Source organism: Hypanus sabinus, chromosome 30 (assembly GCF_030144855.1).
Source record: "Hypanus sabinus isolate sHypSab1 chromosome 30, sHypSab1.hap1, whole genome shotgun sequence".
Lineage (NCBI taxonomy): Eukaryota > Metazoa > Chordata > Chondrichthyes > Myliobatiformes > Dasyatidae > Hypanus > Hypanus sabinus.
The window spans coordinates 31,403,720-31,425,180 of record NC_082735.1 but is presented as its reverse complement, the minus strand read 5'-3'; the positions used below and the strand labels follow the sequence as shown (position 1 = coordinate 31,425,180).

The following is a 21,461-nucleotide window of genomic DNA, read 5'->3' as shown; positions in this document are numbered from 1 at the left end:
AGTCTTCTCCTATCATTTCACATTTCCCCCTCCCCTCCTACTTTCAAATCTCTTACTATCTTTCCTTTCGGTTAGTCCTGACGAAGGGTCTCGGCCCGAAACGTCAACAGTGCTTCTCCCTATAGATGCTGCCTGGCCTGCTGTGTTCTACCAGCATTTTGTGTGTGTTGGTGTTTGGATTTCCAGCATCTGCAGATTTCCTTGTGTTTTCTGTTTGTTATTTGATTGGTTTATTGAACCAATGTTTGTATTTTAATATTTAATATTGGTTAAAGATTGTGGGACTGGTGTTTGAGGTCTGCCATCTGCTTTAATCTACTAGGAATATGCTAATGCAAAATGCCACTTGAAACAGATAGGGCCAGAATGCCAAGGTGCAGAGAAGGGGTTTAAATATCCTGAAACAACATTTCCCAACCTGGAGTCCACAAACCCATTGCTTAATGCTATTGGTCCATGGCATAATAAAAGTTGGGAACCCCGTCCTAAAGGATAAGGCTGAAGTGGTATTTGTCACAGAATTCTTGTCAAGAAATGGAAAAGCAATACTGAAAGATTGGAGGAATAGACAATGGCTCATGAATGGGAGAAGACAAATGAACATGATTTTTGAAGGAAATCTTTCCCAAAACTATTTTACTTATAATTGTTAAGAGGCAAGACCAAAGAGCAAAAATTTGCAAATTACAATATCCCTTTGGAAATAAATGACAGAAAATACTGATTAATACCAATATTTATTACCTTAGAATTTTGCTTTAAAAGAGGAATCAATGTGTGAAAGGGATTATGGGGAGTAGGGCCCTGATTTCTGAATAGTCAGATAGTGGATTATCAGAGAATTTCCTGAGTGAGACTATTTGCTTAGACCCATCTCTCGAAAGATGCTGACATACTTTAGCCTTTCAACAATATTGGAAAAACTCAATGCTTTGACCAAAAAAAACAAGCTTCATTGGGTGAAATGAAAATTCATTCAGTATGCAGGACATTTGACTAGCATTCAGAAAATGATTAAAGTTTTGATGATTGGCTTGAGAATTTTGTTGAAGTCACTGTTACAAGTGTGCTCCTATGGAGTAGGCAATCAGCACTCACTTCCTACTGTTTTGTTCACACCTTAATAACAACATCAATAAACCACTTTCAAATCCTGATAACCCCGTAAATTGTCAAATTTTCCTGACCTGGAAATTGAAGGTGTTCATGTAAGGTATCCCAGAAATATTGATGAACATATTGATGAGTTTTGTATGGAGAAATTATCTAAAATTCCTCTTCAGCATTGTGCAAGTCTGATCAGCAGCTACAGGAAACATTTGGTGGAGGTTACTGTGCTAAATGAGATTCTACCAGCTATTAAATAGCTCACATACTTTTCTAGCCTGGACTGTGAATGATTAAGCAATATGTGCAATAAAGACATGAGAAGTACAATGTTAATGTGTTATTAGTTTAGGCTGATTGTGTCTATCATTGTGACTTAGATGAAGATCAGACCACATTTTATGAGTAATTAATGCAGAAAACCAGGTAATTGCAAAAGGTTCACAAACTTTTCCTTGTAACTGTTTGCCATAAAATTAGGGATTTTTTTTTGCAACAGCAATACAGTGTAATACATAAAATTACTACTTACTGTGCAAAAGTCTTAGGTACTCTGTGTGCTTACAATTTTTGCCTAAGACAGATGCACAGTATTGCATGTTCTCAAAGTAACTGGAATGACAAACTCATTAATTACAGATATCAAGTCACAGAGCTTTGAAATTTGGCTTTAATTAAACTGATTTTAACAATAGTAACTGTTACATAGCATGTATACATCACAAATTAAATATCAATTACACAAAGTAGCAAGTCATTAAAATACTTGTCAGTTTCATGATAACTTGCCAGTAGAAAGATCATTGCATTAAACTTAAGTCTGCATTGCATTTGTGTGCAAAACTAAATTATGTACAGAAGAGGAATATACAAAAAAAGCAGCATTGCTAATCTTTTGCCGTAATTTTTAAAATGTAAAACTTAAGAGGAGAGCAAAATGAATAATCAGCTCTCTACACACTGCGCAATCAGGATCGTAGATAAATGGAGCATAAGAAAAAAGTGCAGGTGCTCGAAAGAGGAAACAAAACGGGGCCCTGGGCTCAAATTTGGTCTCACTTCCGTCGCCACTGATGTCGCCCACCTGCTAAGTAGTTACAGAATCTTTCTTCCCATCACACCTAACAGTGCACAGGACTTGCAAACCTTGCTTAATCCATTTGAAGGATGTCAATACTGCTTATTCAATCTGCAGTGTTGTCCTCAATGCCTATTTATTATTGATTTATTTGAGATAGAGTGCAGAATCAGTCCTTCTGGTCCTTCAAGTCTCACCACCCAGCAATCCTCGACTTAACCCCAGCCTAATTACGGGACCGTTTACAATGACCAATTAACCTACTAAACAGTAGGGCCTTTGGAATGTGGGAGGAAACCGGAGCACCCGGAGGAAACCCACACAGTCACGGGGAGAACATACAACCTCCTCATAATCAATGGCAAGAATATTAATTTAGACAATAGGAGTGTACATGACTGTAATAGAAAACCAAATACATCTGTCAAATCAAATAAGCATTGTTACTTAACCAAATTTCTCATTGCTGTTGGCTTTATACTGAATTCATAAATGGATTTAAGCGATTTGAAAATGGGGAGAATGAGATAGATCTAAATATTCTCTACAAAGCATGATAGCTTTGAAATATTAAATGTGGTGCAGGTGATCAGCACATCACCACAGTTTCAACATAAGAGTTTAAGCTGAAAAATGCAAAATCTTCACTTGGTATTTATGGAATCATGATTAGTGGATAAACTTACAATGGCGACTGGATTGCAAAAATGTTTCATGGCAAAGCACTAGATCATCATGCAAGGTGCAACAAATTAGTTATCTTTTTATATACAGAAGCTTTTTTTGCATTTATTTATCGAGATACAGCGCAGAATAGGGTCTTCCTGCCTGTCGAGCTACACCAGCTGGCAACCCCAGTTTTAATCTAATCACAAGACAATTTACAATGACCAATTAACCTAAAAACTAGTATATCTTTGGACTATGGGAGAAAACGCACACCTGGAGGAAACTCATGAGATCACGGGGAGAACATACAAACTCCTTACAGGCAGTGGTGGGAATTGAACTTGGGTTGTTTTTGCTGTATAGCGCTAACCACTACACTACCATGCTGCTTCGAATTTGAAATACATTGGGCAGGAGTTTCCTGGAAGTCTCTGATGTTACAAAATGACATTTATATCATAATGTAGTTTTCCAGTCCAAAAATTAGGAGGAAAATATTATGTGGTACAACTAGGTTCAGACCTTGGGTTTTCTCCAACTTTTGTGAAGAACTGAAACTCTCTCCAATTTGAAACAGTTAGAAATAGGAACTACCTCACTTCATGATGGTTTTCTCGTGACATCTGATAAATCAAGAAATTCCAATGCAAGTAGGACAACAGCTTCTTTCATGACATGTCTGATTCTTAACTAGGTTGCCACCATCTCTGCTCAGCTCCATTTTACTGAGTCTGGGGCCTACTCTCCAATCAATATAGTCAAAATTGCAAAGCAGCTCCGTCAGACATTCCCAACTGTCAAGCAGCTTTGTAACATATCCATGGTCACACCTCTACCAACTTCTATGGAACTATTAGGAACAATCCTCCAAGGGGACCACAACCTCGATATCGTTTGGAGGCTTGCGTGCCTCAATGACCTGGAGAGCTCTGCTGGCGAGAGTCAGGGCCTTGTGCTTTGGCTCTTGGTCGGGTCACCCACACTAAGCAGGTCAAAGGGTAGAGGCCAGATTAAGAGTGGTCCACCGGTCCCCCAGGTCTGGGGGTTCAGTGCAGGGCTAACAACCCTGTTTAGTCAAACAAAGCTGTTGGTAAAACAGCAATGAAGAATCCTTTTACATCTGTGCAATTTCCAAGGACTTTCATTGCTGCCCTAAGTGCCAATGCTGTAATGGACAATAAGAAATTAAGAACAATGACTGCTGAGGAAAATATTAAGAGATTGTAGCAGAGGGTTGCTATGAAAACCAGTTTGCACCGTGCTGCAACTCACCATTTAAGCTTTGCCAGGAAACTTGTATCCCTTATTAAAAATTCACGCCCTGCTTCAATCTACAATAATTCTGAATCCTGTTCCAACTTCACATTTCAATTATATCATTCATTCTGATAGTGCACCTTTAAAAGCAAGCTATATATCCATTACAAAGTCAAATACTAGTGACAAATTTAAGGGTAAATTGTAGCATTATGACATGTAAACTTAGTGATAAAGAAAATTCAAACAAATGTAGGAGGACTGCTACAGGATAATGAAAGTGTCCTAATGTACTGCATCTGTTGGACATTTACTGCCACAGATCCTCTGTGCGCCCAAACTTGAAGACCAGACCTCTGCGAGCAAAACAGAATCGTGAAAAGTTAGCATTTGTGTGTAATCATTGAAAACGTCAATGTGTATTTCAAGCACTTAGAATTCGGAAGGGGCCCCTGTGGAAGCTGCATGGGGGAGGGGGGGCAGGAGGAGGAGAGGAAAGGTCCCCCATGGACTTCCATTCTTCTTTTCTACTTACCCAAAGAAGATAAATGCATTTTGGAAGAAAACAGCTATACCAGGGTAAACATCAGACTTTCCTAAAGAAAGAAAATTTATTTAATTAATAAAAAATGTAATCAACTGAATGCATTAAAACAGATGAAAATGGTACAGAACACCCACTTATATAGCTCTTCAATTGAACAAAAGCATTGTTTATACTCTAGTCACTAGTACCAGGAGGCTGCGGCTTTGGCCCATTCAATGCCAATTCCACACAGCAATTCAGTGGTCTCATTCTATTCATCTTTATCTCTCAAAAGCACTGGAGTTTTTATTTAAGATTTTTAAATATTTAGCAAGCTCACTTTAGTAAGCCATAACTTTGCAGCAAACTGACTATCTATATAACTGCCTGGTATGGTGCGGACGGCCCAACGCATCTGTGGATCCCCCTATCAGGACATATACACCGACAGATGTGTAAAAAGGGCTCGAAGGATTATTGGGGACCCAAGACATCCCAACCACAAACTGTTCCAGCTGCTACCGTCTGGGAAACAGTACTGCAGCATAAAAGCCAGGACCAACAGGCTCCGGGACAGCTTCTTCCACCAGGCCATCAGACTGATTAATTCACGTTGATACAATTGTATTTCTATGCTACAAACCCCATTTCCAGAAAAGTTGGGATATTTTCCAAAATGCAATAAAAACAAAAATCTGTGATATGTTAATTCACGTGAACCCTTATTTAATTGATAAAAATACAAAGAAAAGATTTTCAATAGTTTTACTGACCAACTTAATTGTATTTTGTAAATATACACAAATTTAGAATTTGATGGCTGCAACACTCAACAAAAGTTGGGACAGAGTTAAAATAAGATTGAAAAGTGCACAGAATATTCAAGTTACACCGGTTTGGAAGACTCCACATTAAGCAGACTAATTGGTAGCAGGTGAGGTATAATGACTGGGTATAAAAGTAGTGTCCATCAAAGGCTCAGTCTTTGCAAGCAAGGATGGGTTGTGGCTCACCCCTTTCTGCCAAAATTCGTGAGAGAATTGTTAGTCAGTTCAAAAGGAACATTTCCCAATGCAAGATCGCAGATAATTTAGGTCTTTCAACATCTACAGTACATAATATTGTGAAAAGAATCAGAGAACTCGGAGACATCTCGGTGCGTAAAGGGCAAGGTCAGAAACCACTGCTGAATGCACATGATCTTCGAGTTCTCAGGCGGCACTGCCTAAGAAACCATCATACTACTGTGACAATTATAGCCACCTGGGCTCGGGAGTACTTCGGAAAACCATTGTCACTTAACACAGTCCATCGATGCATCCAGAAGTGCAACTTGAAACTGTATTACGCAAGGAGGAAGCTATACATCAACTCTATGCAGAAACGCCGGCGAGTTCTCTGGGCCCGAGCTCATCTCAGACGGACCAAAAGACTGTGGAACCGTGTGCTGTCGTCAGATCAGTCCACATTTCAGCTAGTTTTCGGAAAAAATGGGCATCGAGTCCTCCGTGCCAAAGATGAAAACAACCATCCTGATTGTTATCAGCGAAAGGTGCAAAAGCCAGCATCTGTGATGGTATGGGGGTGCATCAGTGCCCACGGCATGGGTGAGTTGCATGTATGTGAGGGTACCATTGACTCTGAGGCGTATATTAGGATTTTAGAGAGACATATGTTGCCATCGAGGCGACGTCTCTTCCCAGGATGTCCAGGCTTATTTCAGCAGGACAATGCCAGACCACATTCTGCACGGGCTACAACAGCGTGGCTTTGTAGACACAGAGCGCGTGTGTTGACTGGGCTGCTGCCAGTCCAGATCTATCTCCTATTGAAAATGTATGGCACATCATGAAGAGCAGAATCAGACAACGGAGACCATGGACTGTTGAGCAGCTGAAGTCTTATATCAGGCAAGAATGGACAAAATTTCCAATTGCAAATCTACTACAATTAGTATCCTCAGTTCCAAAACAATTAAAAAGTGTTATTAAAAGGAAAGGCGATGTAACACAATGGTAAACATGCCTCTGTCCCAACTTTTGTTGAGTGTGTTGCAGCCATCAAATTCTAAATTTGTGTATATTTACAAAATACAATTAAGTTGGTCAGTAAAACTATTGAAAATCTTTTCTTTGTACTTTTGTCAGTTAAATAAAGGTTCACATAAATTAACATATCACAGATTTTTGTTTTTATTGCATTTTGGAAAATATCCCAAGTTTTCTGGAAATGGGGTTTGTATATTGGCTGTCCTGTTGCACATACTATTTATTAAAAAATTACTATAAATTGCATATTCAGACGGAGATGTAACGTAAAGATTTTTTTGTGAAGGATGTAAGAAATAAAGTCAATTCATGACAGTACATAAATCTTGTATTTATAACAATAAATTGGTGATAGTGACACAGTTACTACAGATTGTCATTAAAAATAACCTAGTAGTCTATATGAGATTCCAAACCTGTCCAAGTAGTTGGTTCTTTGCTGTTTTAGCAGTTCAGCAACAAGTAGATTCGGTAATGCAACAACATCCCTTTAGAACGAGATAAGAGGAATCATTGAGCACATCTGCACAGAGCATTGCCGCAGGAAAGCAGCATCAGGGGCCCCCGTTATCTGGGACTTGCTCTCTTCTCGCTGTTGCTGTTGGGAGTGGGAGTACAGAAGCCTCGGGACCCACACCACCAGGTTCAGGAACAGTTATTCTATGTTTCTATTAGGTACATGTAACTTAGGAAAATAGAGGGCTATGTGTAAGCCTAGGTAGTTCTCAGGTAAGAACATGTTTGGCACAACTTTGTGGGCCAAAGGGCCCGTATTGTGCTGTAGGTTTTCGATGTTCTACACTAGTGGGGGGTGTCACTGGCAGCCACAAGACTGCAATTACTCAGCAATAACCTGCTCACCAATATTCTGCAAAGACCACTTAGCTCCAGATCTCTGCACAGTCTTCATTCAAACATGGACCAAATTCCAGATGAAGTACATGCTGTTGCATTTTTAAGGAATAGCACTGAAAGAGTAGAACAAAGATCTCTGGCAAAATTGACGTCAGTCGTCACGGAGGAGTTTACACTCCTGTAGATGGGGTTCATAGCTCACACAAAGGAAGATGGCTTTGGTGGCTACAAGTTAGTCAGTCAGGACTCAGAACATCACTGCAGGAGTTTCTCAAGAAGGTCCTGTACTTGTACTTAAGGAACAAACAATAAATACCATAGGCTCCATCAGAATGTTTTCTAAAACTTAAGGAACTCCAGAAGCAATTAACCTTTAGCAATGTAGGTGATGGCTTTATGAACCTCTAGTCACTATAGGAAACAAAATAATAATATATAGCTTGCTATAAACGACTTAACAACAATCTCTTATTTAATGTCAGCAAGTCCAAGGAGCTGCTTTTGACTTCAAGAGGAGGAGGAAACTGGAGGTCCATGAGCCAGTTCTCAATGGACATCAGAGGTGCAGAGGGTCTGCAACTTTAAATCCATCGTGGTTATTATTTTTTCAGAGAATCTGCCCTGGGCCCAGCATGCAAGTGCAATTATGAAGAAAGCACAGCAGTCTTTCTAATTCCTTAGGAACCTGCAAAAATTTGGCATGACATTTAAAGCTTTTTAAAAACTTCTACCTACGTGTAGTACAGAGTGTATTGACTGGCTGCATCACAGCAAATGTCCTGGAATGGAAAATCCTGCACCCCCTCAGGGGTGTGTGTTAAGCCCATTGCTCTGATCTCTATATACACGACTGTGTGGCTAGGCATAGCTCAAATACCATCTACAAATTTGCTGACGATGCAACCATTGTTGGTAGAACCTCAGGTGGTGACTCGAGGGTGTACAGGAGTGAGATATGCCAACTAGTGGAATGGTGCCACAGCAACAACCTGGCTCTCAACGTCAGTAAGACAAAAGAACTGATTGTGGACTTCAGGAAGGGTAAGACGAAGGAACACATACCAGTCCTCATAGAGGGATCAGAAGTGGAAAGAGTGAGCAGCTTCAAGTTCCTGGGTGTCAAGATCTCTGAGGATCTAACATGGTCCCAACACATTGATGTAGTCATAAAGAAGGCAAGACAGCAACTATACTTTATTAGGAGTTTGAAGCGATTTGGCATGTCAACAATTACACTCAAAAACTTCTACAGTTGTACCGTGGAGAGCATTCTGACAGGTTGCATTGCGGTCTGGTATGACGGGGCTACTGCACAGGACCAAATGAAGCTGCAGAAAATTATAAATCTAGTCAGCTCCATCATGGGCACTAACCTACAAAGTGCACAGGACATCTTTAGGGAGCAGTGTCTCAGAAAGGCAGCATCCATTATTAAGGACCTTCAACACCCAGGGCATGCCCGTTTCTCATTGTTACCATCAGGTCGGAGATACAGAAGCCTGAATCGAGTGATTCAGGAACAGCTTCCTCCCCTCTGCTATCAGATTCCTGAATGGACTTTGAAGCTTTGGACACAACCTCACTTTAATATACAGTATTTCTGTTTTTGCACATTTTTAATAATCTATTCATGTAATTTACTTGTTCATTTATTATGTTTTATTTTATTTATTATTACATTTTTTTCTGTCTCTGCTAGATTATGTATTGCATTGAACTGCTGCTGCTAAGTTAACAAATTTCACATCACATACCAGTGATAATAAACCTGATTCTGAAATGATCCAGCCTATCACAGGTAGAGCCCTGCTCACCACTGAGCACGTCTGCACAAAACGTTGCAAGAAAGCAGCATCCATCATCAGGAACACCAACCACCCAGGCCATGCTCTCTTCTCACCACTGCCATCAGGAAAGTCGGTGGACTCACACCACCAGGTTCAGGAACAGTTATTACCCCTCAGCCATCAGTCTCTTGAACCAAAGGGGATAACTTCACTTGACCCATCATTGAAACGTTCCCACAACCTGTGGACTCACTTTCAAGGACTCTTCATCTCATGGTTGTTTTTCATACATTATGATCAGAATTCTGACCAGGAGTTTGATCTGTTTGAAGCCTAGTCAAGAAAATGATCTTAGCCATCAAACCTCAGAATTCAGGTCACATGCAATTAAGCTTCGGTTACATCAATGGCTAAGAGTTATTATTTATTTAGAGACAGAGCATGGAACAAGCCTTTCAACCCAACAAGCTGTACTGCCCAGCAACTGCCTATTTAACCCAAGCCTAGTCACAGCTCAACTTACACAATGACCAATTGACCCATTGGAAGACCAGCCGTCTTATACAGATGTCTGTAAGCACAGACGGGAAATCCATGCAGAACAAACCCCTAACAGAAGATGCCAGACTTGATCTCGGAACTCCAACATCCCGAGCTATAATAGTGTTGTGCGAACTGCTACATTTAATTAGAGAGGTCCTTGCACCTGCTCAGTATAGTTAACAAACCTGAATTTTGACAGTTATCGCGGGAGGTGGAGAGTGACCATATGGCACAACAGATGTTAAATATCAAAAAAGGTGACGTGTATTCAAGAATAATACCGTCAACAGCATAAATATGTTTGCATTGATGGAGGTTCAGTCACTGATAAGTTGTTAAGAGAAATCAATGAACTTAGGTTTGTACAGAAAAATTTAATCCAAAAAAGAAACAGTAAACATTTCTTGGTAGTAACACAAACGTGATCAAACTAGATTTCTTTTTAATCTTTAGAAAGCATTGACAAAAGAAGCAATTAATCGTGCACAACTTTTTCAGATATAGTCTGCATTGGACTAGTTGGAACAGATTGAGAATTACTCTTGTGAACTTACGTGGGACTACATAACCTCCAAAAAGAATCCACATAGATGCAATAAGGGATCCAAATGCCAACATGAATCCAATGAACAGCCAGACTCGAGCCCCTGAAAAATCAAATTACTACTCATGAGGGTATGGTAACATATTTACCACAAAAACATCTATTTTATTAAAATAAATGGTAGCAACTTCTTTAAAATGTCATCTTCCGAAAAGTTCCAAGTAATATATAAAGATGGACATTACCTTAATGATTCTCTTAGTAAGATTAACATTACTTAATTGATTTTCTATTAGTAAAGTTATAAGTAATGAATGTTATGTAATATTGAGATTAATTATTTTATCATAAACATTTGAATACATTGTTTTGGGGATGTGTATATCGGAAGAAAGGCCTGGCAATCTACTTCCGTATCTTGCCACAAAAACCCTGCAGACAACTACACTATCCATAGGGTCGCCATGGATACAAATAAAAACAGCCTTAGGAAGATAACAGAATGAGATACCTGTCTGGCCCATACAACCTTCACTGTAGCCATCACCCCGAACTTGTCCATTTGAAACAGCATTTATCCTAAAAGGCACAAATACATTTTTCAGTGACAAAATCAGAATGGGATTGAAACAAATGCTCTATTTATTGTTGTAAATGAAACAAAAAAAAAATCTGAAACAACTGCAGAAAGTTCCAGAAACATATAGCGGGGAGCATCAGTGGGGAGAAAAACACGGCTTGCTGAATGATTCTAACACTTTCTGTTTTTATTTCCTTTAAGCAGATAAGAAAAGAGTTCAACGTCCACTTTGTGCGAACAAAGGAAATAGCTAAAGTTTCTGCAATCCCAGGAACTGTTCTGTTTGAATAGAAACTACATCAAAAGAAACAGCAAAGAGAAACAGTTTGAGAAGTAATTCATGAACTACATGGATTATTGTGTTCACTTCGTTATAAGGAGGAAGTGGAAGATTTAGAGCAGGTGCAGAGGAAAGCATGATATGCTGTTCTACATTCTATGTACATAATGCTCTGAAGAGCTCAATGAGACTTCAGAAAGGTTTAAGAGTCCGAGGACGTTTAGAGGAAAGACTTGAAATTAATCAGAGGTCAAAGTTACACAAGAAACAAAGACTCGTAGTTTTAGACCAGGGGTTCCCAACCTTCTTTATGTAATTAACTGAGGGGTCTGTGATGGGAAGCCCTGTTTTAGAAGGAAGAGATGGGCTCATGATGAATTCAAACACATCTCCAATGAACTGCTGATTTAGAGTTATAAAGCTGCTTCATTTAGCTGTATCAGGAGATGAGCCCAGTTATAACAGTAAGTAAAATATTTGAGCATCATTATGACAATCAAAGTAAACCATATTCTGTTTAGTTTCCATTTAAAAAAAAGTCCACAATCTCATAGAAAATGACATCAGAGAATTTCTAAAAACTGGAAAACTAAGGAAAGATTTAATAGGTTGAGACTTTATTTCTTGGAATGTAGAAGATTGAGAGGAGATTTGACAGAGGTATGCAAAATTATAAGGGGTATCTGCAAAGTAAATGCAAATAGGCTTTTTCCAGTGGGTGGGACTACAACTAGAGGCCATGGGTTAAGGGTGAAAGATAAAAAGATTAAGGGGAACACAAGGTGAAACTTCTTCACTCAGAGAGTCACTGAGAGTGTGGAACAAGCAGCCAGCACAATGCGAGTCCGATTTCAATGTTGAAGATAAGTTTGGTAGGAGTATGAAGGGTTATGGCCCAAGCACCGGTCAATGGGAGTAGGCAGTTTCAATGGCTCATCATGAAGTAGATGGGCCAAAGGGCTTGTTTTTGTGCAGTACTTTTCTAAGACTCGATCGCCAATGAGGTTTCAAATAATCTGATTTAGGGCAGGAATACTGGAGGCAGTGATATATTCAAAGTCCAGGAAACAAACACAAATCACATTGCTAAAATTGATCTCTACTTACATGAGAAATGCAAGTGTTGCTATAACACCGCAGGTGTGGTAGGAGTGGTTGAATCTTTCCATATCAGGGTACTTCACAGCAGCATCGATAATAATCCACCAGCCTGTGAAAAACTACAAAGGCACCAAAATGGTGTTAGCGAATACAGAATTAATTTTCACCTAATCACATCAATGTCTGACAGTTCAAGGATACAAAATATTTTTCTTTAAACCGATAAAAGGCACAAAAAATAATTCAGCCAAAGTCAGCGAGAGCAAGTGGCACCAAATGAGATGCCTGCCAACTCTGTCTCCAATCCACGACAGCAAGTGCTGCACGGCAAGGCAGTAAGAACACCAATCCGATTCAGTCTGTGAGGTTGGGATAATCAGCCTTAGTTCCTGATCACATAATCCATCTAATTATGTACAGGCTGAGATTAGGTTTGGCTGTTAGCATCCCAAATTCAAACCCCTCATAGATTGTGTTATCATCTTGAGTTACAAGAAGGATGTATAAAATCTACATGGAAAGCAACAGAAGTCAAGACTGACCTTGGGTTACTGGAGTTACAAGATCAATCAGAACCAGGTTTTTTACCACCAGCATGCACATGAAATTTGTTAACTTGCAGAAACTTGATACTGACAAATTCAGTATCGGTGGCATCACAGTGCTTGTTGAAGAGTAAAGATGGGAAGAATGTACATTTACTTAGGGATTCAATATTAACAGAAATATAGCAGGCATTAATTCAAACAAAAACCAGACTTCAATTCTTCATGTAAATTACAAGCACCAATCAGTTTGATGGGGTGAAGAAACGACTCGACCAAATGAGATGTAAGGCGCTCCTTTCCTCTGCTAGCCTGCAGGTGGTGCAGCACCTATTTAGTCCCGGATCAGTCATGTGACCCACGGGAGAAGGTGGTGGATGGTCACATGAGCAACTGGTGCATATCACAAGCCCGGTTTATGTGACACTGGGCAGACAATCTCTGAAGATTACTGGTAAAGGCTAAGGCCACCCACCCGGCTTATAAAGACACTGCCCAGGAGGCAAGGGCAATCCACCTCTGCAGAAAAATTTGCCAAGAGCAATCACGGTCACGGAAAGACCATGATCGCCCACGTCATATGACATGGCACATAACTAATAAACAAATCAGCTTGAAATTAAAAGGGCACTTTTGTAAGCAAACTATGCTATTACACTGAATAGGCGATTTGCCCACAAGAAATACGACTTGGAAAGTGATACAACTGTGAGATGTTCTTGTTGAATAGGCCAACTGCATGAAAAGGAGCATCTTAATTAGACTACATCAACCAAGCAACAGTGACCAAGTTATCTTGTACCACTGAGACTGAGATCAGGGAAGCTTCCAGACCAAATCAACTTTGTCACACCAATCACGTTGCAGGCGTCAAAACAAGGAGCTGAATTTGCAGGTGATACGTACCAAAACACCAGCAGCTATGGATGCAATGGCATTTCGTTTCTCACTCCAATCGATACATTCACATTCTGGACATCTGATGTTATCTAAAAATCCTGACATCCTGCAAGATCAAAAGTGCAATACTTAGACTTTAATTTAAAAGAAAAGTTTAAGCAAGAATTTAATAACATTGGAGTTAACAGCACCACACACCCCTCATATGAACTCTTCTCCCTCCTGCCGTCTGGGAAAAGGCACCGAAGCATTCGGGCTCTCACGACCAGACTATGTAATAGTTTCTTCCCTCAAGCTATCAGACTCCTCAATACCCAGAGCCTGGACTGACACCTTACTGTCCTATTGTCTTGTTTATTATTTATTGTGATGCCTGCACTGTTTTGTGCACTTTATGCAGTCCTGGGTAGGTCTGCAGTCTAGCGTGGTTTATTTTTTCTGTGTTGTTTTTTTTACGTAGTTCAGTCTAGTTTTTGTTCTGTGTCGTGTAACACGATGGTCCTGAAAAAATATTGTCTCATTTTTACTATGTACTGTACCAGCAGTTATGGTTGAAATGACAAATTCAGAACAACTTCAGTAGGCTACATCCAAATACTTTAGTTTTAGAAGAATGAGGAGAGACTGCCACTGTAGGCAAGGTGGCTAGCGTGACGCTATTACAGCTTGGTGGTGTTCTCAAGTTCAATTCCAGCACTGTTCTGTAAGAAGTCTCTGACCATTCCCCTCTTGGAGTGTGTGGAGTTTTCCCCAGGTGCTCTGGTCTCCACCCTACAGTCCAAAAACACACTGGGTAGGCTAATTGGTGATTGTAAATTGTCTCGTGAACATGTTAGGGTTAACCGGAGATGTTGGGGATTGCTGGGGTGGGGTGTCTCAAAGTGCTAGAAGGGCCTACTCTACAGTGTATCACTGGTGACACGGGAGAGCTTGATCTCTCAGTTGTCGTGCAGACAAGCACCCCGTGCTGCCTCGGGGTTGCCTGTGGAGGACAGGCCAAGCCTGCTGTGTGCTGCTGGACTCCATACTGGGTTGGGGGCTTGACCCTCCTGTCAGTGCTGCCCTCTAGTGATCGCCCTTGAGAAGACATGCATTAGCCTACAGGCCATGACACTCAGGGAACTGGGAGATGTTATTATTGTTTTATTTTTTTTTGGTAACTATGTTTTTCTGCTGTAATTATTTGTGCCATATGCACTGTATGTGACGGTTGGTACTATGCTTTGCACACTTTGCACACCAGAGGAGTGCTGTTGTTTGGCTGAATTCCTGTGTATGGTTGAATGACAATTAAACTTAAACTTGCTGGTAGGTATCAGGTAGGAAAATAGAGGGTGAAATTCAACCAATCAATCTCATTCATCGCCATATTTTTACCCATTTATTTCTCTCATCATTTTTTTTTTACATATTCTGGATTCTTTCCACATGACTTTCTACCTCTTTTGGTGCTGAGCTACAACTGCAATCTTATTTTGTGCTCTTAAGAGCTGGAATTTAAAATAAAAACAAAAAAAAAAGGAAATATCCAGCATATCAGGCAGTAGACCAGGAGGGAGAAAGTTAATATTTACAGTCTGCAACTGGGAAAGTTGAGAGGGTATCAGCTTTAAGCTACAATGAAGGCAGGCAAGAAAGGTTCAAAGGTTCATTTTAATATCAGAGAATATATGCAGTGTACAACCTAAGTGCATTAGTGTTTACAATGATGGGTGGAATCCTAATTATGTTATATTTTTGAAGAACACATATAGTACTCAATGTAAATCAATAGCTTTTCCACTTTAAATTACTCACAATCCTCAGTTAACCAAATATTCCACAGCAAAACACTCAGAATGCTCATTGATTGATCAGCATTCCCTTTATCCTTTTGTGCATCGCATGAAAGACCCTGAATAAATTAATAACAGGATGTTCTTAGCACAAAAAGCCATTCAGTTTGCTGACACCATGATCAGCTCTGTCTGTAAAGAATGAAAGAGAAAAGGCAGGAAAGTCGATTTGGGAGAGTAGATTTAGGACGGAGATGAGGAGGAACTGCTTTTCCCAGGGAGTGGTGAACCTGTGGAATTCTCTGCCCAATGAAGCTGTGGAGGCTACCCCAGTAAACTAATTTAAGATAAGGTTGGATGGATTTTTTACATAGCAGGGGAAGTAAGGGTGATGGAGAAAAAGGCAGGTAGGTGGAGATGACTCCTGGCAGGATCAGCCATGATCTTATTGAATGGCAGAACAGACATGATGGCCTACTCTGGCTCTTATTTCTTATGATAATTCTCAAGAAGCTCGACACCATCTAGGACAAACCTGCCCACTTGACCGAAGCTTTACCAACTGGTTTAAATATTCATTCTCTCCACTAATGTACACAAGCACAACAGCATGTAGTTAATAGTGCGATCTCTCAAGATGAGTATGATGTTCTCCTAAGGGATGGTCTATTGGTGGGTCTTTGGGTGGCTGAGGAGGCCAACGCGGGATCCACGTGTTCTGGTGCAGTGTGGGCAGGGGTAAGTGGTGGCTGCGGCTCGCCAATGCGGGATCTACATGTTCTGGTGCAGTGTGGGCAGGGGTAAGTGGTGGCTGCGGCTCGTGGTCGGGTCTTTTGGTTGTTCAGTCTCTCCTTTCGCAGCTGCCGTTTGTTCTCTACGGCACAACGGAGGTCGTTCTCACATAGCACAGTTCCCTCTTGAACACAATTCCTCCAGGTCTATCTATTGGGTGCAATGTCTTCCCCGTTTTCAGATGTTATACTGAATTTCTTCAGGCTGATTTTGATGTTATCTTTGAAGTATTTCCTTTGCCCTCTTGAGCTTCCTTCAAGTGGGAGTAAGGGATCTGTTTGGGGAGACACGATTTAGACATCTGGATGATGTGACCTACCCTTCAGAGTTGGTGTAGCTTTATCAGGATGGAGATGCTGTTCACATTGGCCTCCTCCAGTGCGCTGGTGTTAGTCCTTCCAGCTGATCCTCAAAATCTCTTATCAGAACCTTTGGTGGATTTGTTCCAGAGCTTTCTGGTGTCTACTAAAGGTGACTCAGCTCCATACAGTAACGTAGGAAGGACAACTGCTCTACAGAACAAAAGTTTTGGGCTGTGGTCTTCAAAGACTTTCTTAATCTTGCATAGGCTCCACTGGCACTACTCAAGCAACGGGCTGCAGTTTCACACCCAGGATACCATGAGAGCACCTCTCAAACCTTTGACCTCCCTGGAAACTCTTAGAAGGCAGATTCCCTTGTAAATTCACTCTTAATAATGATTTAGAAATAAATTACATCACTGCATTTAAATGCTGGGTTTGCCAGCCACATTCTGATCCTGAAAAACAAAATCCTTTTTAAAGACTTCACTTTTCATCTTCCCCCTATAGTCCAGCAAATTCTTTCTGCTTCCATTATAATGTCACATTTGAATTTGCATTCCCCACTTTAACCATGTGATTTTTTTTGCCAATTGTTTTTATTCTCTGTCCGTTTGTTCTTGAGCCCTAGGCCGAACAGAATAATTATTTCTGCCTTCTCAATTTTTATCCTTTATAATTTTATTACTTTTATCCCAGCTTCTCCCATTTATGTAGAAAGCCATAGGTTGTCTTCCCTGCAGATATGTTTCAAAATCATTACTGCACTTTTCGTAAGCCTTCCCACCACTCCTCAAATGTACCAATCACAACCAGGGTTTAATATCACCGGCATATTAATATCACACCAGTACTTTATAATTTCCTGTCAGTCACCGTATGTACAGACCTGTGCCTAGCATCACTTTATTGACATCCATGGTACACAAGCTATCTTTATGTATTTATATTTATTGTGTTTTTATTATTATTGTATTTTTATCTTTTGTTTGTTTGGTGCTGCATCGGATCTGGAGTGACAATCATTTCATTCTCCTTTACAATTGTACAGGAAATGACATCAAACAATCTTGAAAAACTTCACAAAATGTCTTCAAATTTGTTGTTTTGCAGCAGCAGTTCATTGCAACACATAGTAATAAAAATTGTAATTTATAGTTTATATGTTTTAAAAAGTTAAAGGTTGTTCAGGCTTATTCTCTGCCTCATTTCCTTTCTTACTTCTCTGAACATGTTGGAATTGACCTGCTTCTCATTTGCACCAATCTTTCAGCTGCTCTTTTCCCCCCACTCAATTTTGATCTTTATTATTTTTGCAACTACAGAGCTGACTTTGTTTCTTCCTCATGGGAATGTACCTAGATTTGCAGATATAACACCTCCTGATGTAGATGGTATGCTGTTGTGCAATTAGGGCTTTAATTCCAGTTTATTCAAGTTAGCTCTGTTCTTCCTTTCCCAATTGAATTCATTTATTTTGGTGTTAGTCAAGCCCCTGATCACAACAAATACTGCATGGTCCATTACTGATAAAGTGAAGCGATTTGTCTTTGAATAGACTCATATCCAACTCTGGCAAGGTCAAGTTCCCCATGGGCTGGAAACATGCTGATCGAGGCTTCTAACACACTGAGGATCTCCTCTCCCTCTTCAACCCTGAAATTATTGCAATCTCAGTTGAAGCTAACAAGTGAAGAGCCCTTGGTATTACAGGAAAGATACTAGCATGGATATAGCATTGGCTGATTGGCAGGAGGCAAAGAGTGGAATAATGAGAGCAATTTTCTGGTTGGCTGCCAGTGATTAGTGGTGTTCCACAGGGGTCTCTGTTGGGACTGCTTCTTTTCACATTATATGTCAATGATTTGGATGATGGAATTGATGGCTTTGTGGACTATACAAAGATAGGTGGAGGGGCAGGTAGTTTTGAGGAAGTAGAGAAGCTATATAAGGAATTACACAAATAAGGAGAATGGGCAAAAAAGTGACAGTTTGAATACAGTGTCAGGAAGTGTATGCACTTTAGTAGAAGAAATAAAAACACAAAACTATTTTCTAAATGAAGAGAAAATTCAAAAATTTGAGATGCAAAGGGACTTGGGAGTGCTCATTCAGGATTCCCTACAGTTTAATTTGCAGGTTCAGTCAGTGGTGAGGGTGGCAAATGCAATGTTGGCATTCATTTTGACGAGATTAGAATATAAAAGCAAGGATGTAATGTTGAAGTTTTATAAAGCACTGGTGAGGCCCCACTTGCAGTACTGTGAGCAGTTCTGGGCCCCTTAGCTTAGAAAGGATGTGCTGAAACTGGACAGGGTTCAAAGGAGATTCATGAAAAGGTGATTCTGGGATTGAAATGCTTGTCATTTGAGGTGTGTTTGATGGCTCTGAGCCTCTACTCACTGGAATTTAGAAGAATGAGGGGTGACCTCAATTGAAACCCATCAGGTGTTGAAAGGCCTCGATAAGAGTGCATGTGGAGAGGATGTTTCCTTGGTGGGGGAGTCAAAGACCAGAGGATACAGCCAGAATAGAGGGGTGTCCTTTTAGAATGGAGATGGGGAAGAATTTCCATAGCCAGAGAGCAGTCAACCTGTGCAATTTGTTGCCACAAGTGGCTGTGGAGGCCAAGTCATTGGGTATATTCAAAGCAGAGGTTCATAAATTCTTGATTATTCAGGGCACGAAGGGGTGCAGGGAGAAGGCATGAGATTGGATCAGCCATGATGAAATGGCAGAGCAGAATTAATGGGCCAAATGGCCTGTGTTCCTATATCTTCTAGTCTCCCATTATCTCTGTTCTATGGCTTATACCAGATATGGGGTGTCTAGGGAGGGGCAACACCTCTGGTGAAGGGGCTTGTTGGGTCCAGTCTGGGGCAGCTCACTGACCTTTGGTCCCCACTGGACATTCACCTCCCACATGTGGCTCCAAGCAGCACATGTGTGCAACAACAGCCACACCCCGGTACACCACTTCGACAGGCAGTTAAACCAGGTGAGGGTCACTGGTGGCCTCATAGCCCAGTCAGCTCTGGAGGACTGGGCAGATGAGACCTACAGTGAGATCCAATAGCTAAGAAGGCAGCACTAACAACACTCCATGGAGAGGGACGGGCACGACAAAGCATACAAGATATCATTGTCATGCACTGAAACCAAAGACAACCCCAGTTTGTATTACCGCTCCTGGACTTCTGAGGGGAAGAGAGTGGAACTGCCTACTTTTTCCATTTTAAAAACTCTACCGCACTGGTTTCCCACCATCTCAATGGACTCGATGGACACTCAGCCATCCAAGCTTATGCACATCTTTACAATGTGCCACATGTTTTCTTCTCAATATCTTATTAGAGTCCGCAAGTGAGAAAATAAACCATCTATTCCAACCTTTTGCCCATTAACTAATTGTAAATTTATTACCCCGGTGTTGTAGACTTTAGTTTTATTTAATACCCTCATACACCTTATGAAAGTCAAAAATGCACGAGATCCCTGAGAATTGTCCCAATGCCAGCAATCTAATGCCCTCCCTCTTCTATCTTCTCTGACCCCATAGTTATTTAGAATAGCTTATTTTGATTCTTATTGGCATGTGACATAGGGAGCAACTCTAACATTACCATTCTGAGTTCCTCCTTAAAATCTGTCTGGTGAACCTCCTTTTCTATTTACGTTGTTGGTTCCAATGTGGGGGTACATTCAACCTTCCTAAATTTCCTACAATAACTACAATAAAATCCTGAGCTCTAAGATCACAAAAGCATCATACTATGCCACAACCACATCAGCAAACGCCTGGCTGTTTTTCCACCTAAGAACATTCTTGCTCTCTGGACCTTTCGCCTCCTTCCCTGTATCATTAAGCCCACCACGGTCGAGGTCCTGGCTGTATTCCTTCTTCAGAACTTTAATGAATATCAGCGACTGAAGAGCATGAAACTGCTGAAACGTGCATGAATACGCCAAACGATGACGTTCAATTTATATGGTGGGTATCTGCCACTCCATTTTCTACGGCGACGAGCCCGTTTTCCCACAGAATCGGGATAATTGCCCCCACAAGGAGCAGATTGCCCGTCGTCATTCGGTCACCACGGACCCTGGCCCGGGCAATAAAACGCCAATTTCGGAACCGCACCCACGGCCTGTGCCACGTCCACAGTGCGAAAAGGACGAAGCCATTAAAGCTAACAGTCGGCTTACGAAAAAGAAAACGCAAATCCGCACTTACTTAACGCCCCACGATTCCGGCCACAAACAATAGACAACTGCCCCGTCCGAGCGACGCGCATGCCCACTAGGCGAGTGGTCGTCATGTGATCGGTCCCTATTACGTAATCCTCCCGACTCTGGTGCGTCCCGGGGGAGGGGAGATGAGCGGTGCGCGTGCGCAGAAGTTAAAGTTCAGGGAGAGCTCCACCTTTGAGTGACGGGTTGTGACCACTATCTTGCTAAACAAGTTGGTCTACCAGCTCATCGAGACTTCCAGTATGCGGGGGGGGGGGGGGGACCGAGAGGCAATGAAGCTTGGGGCAGTCTCCACAAGAGCCCGGTGGGGAAGGTCCCGTCTGTGGGGTTCCTCTCCTACAGGAGGGCGAGGGGCTGGGTTGGGGGGGGGGGAGGAAGCCGCTCCGTTATATCTGGAACGGTGTACCACCCCAGAGTTACAGCAGTGCCACCGATGCGTGTGGAAAGCATTGTCTATGAGTGCAAATAATGAAAAGGCATTGAACGGTTTATTCCTTATAAAGTTCATGTTGTTAAATGTC

The 21,461-nt window shown here is 41.1% G+C and overlaps 1 protein-coding gene across 1 annotated transcript; it reads right to left on the bottom strand.

The window, feature by feature from the left end:
- Positions 1–1,759: 1,759 nt before the first annotated feature.
- On the bottom strand, positions 1,760–21,031 carry tmem50a (transmembrane protein 50A). Its single transcript, XM_059954550.1, has 7 exons — positions 20,924–21,031; positions 13,827–13,926; positions 12,382–12,494; positions 10,926–10,993; positions 10,425–10,517; positions 4,647–4,707; positions 1,760–4,467 (listed from the first exon to the last, which is right to left on the bottom strand). Exons 2-7 carry the CDS (start codon positions 13,923–13,925, stop codon positions 4,422–4,424), a joined length of 480 nt encoding a protein of 159 aa, XP_059810533.1. The 5' UTR covers position 13,926; positions 20,924–21,031; the 3' UTR covers positions 1,760–4,421.
- Between the last annotated feature and the right edge of the window lie 430 nt (positions 21,032–21,461).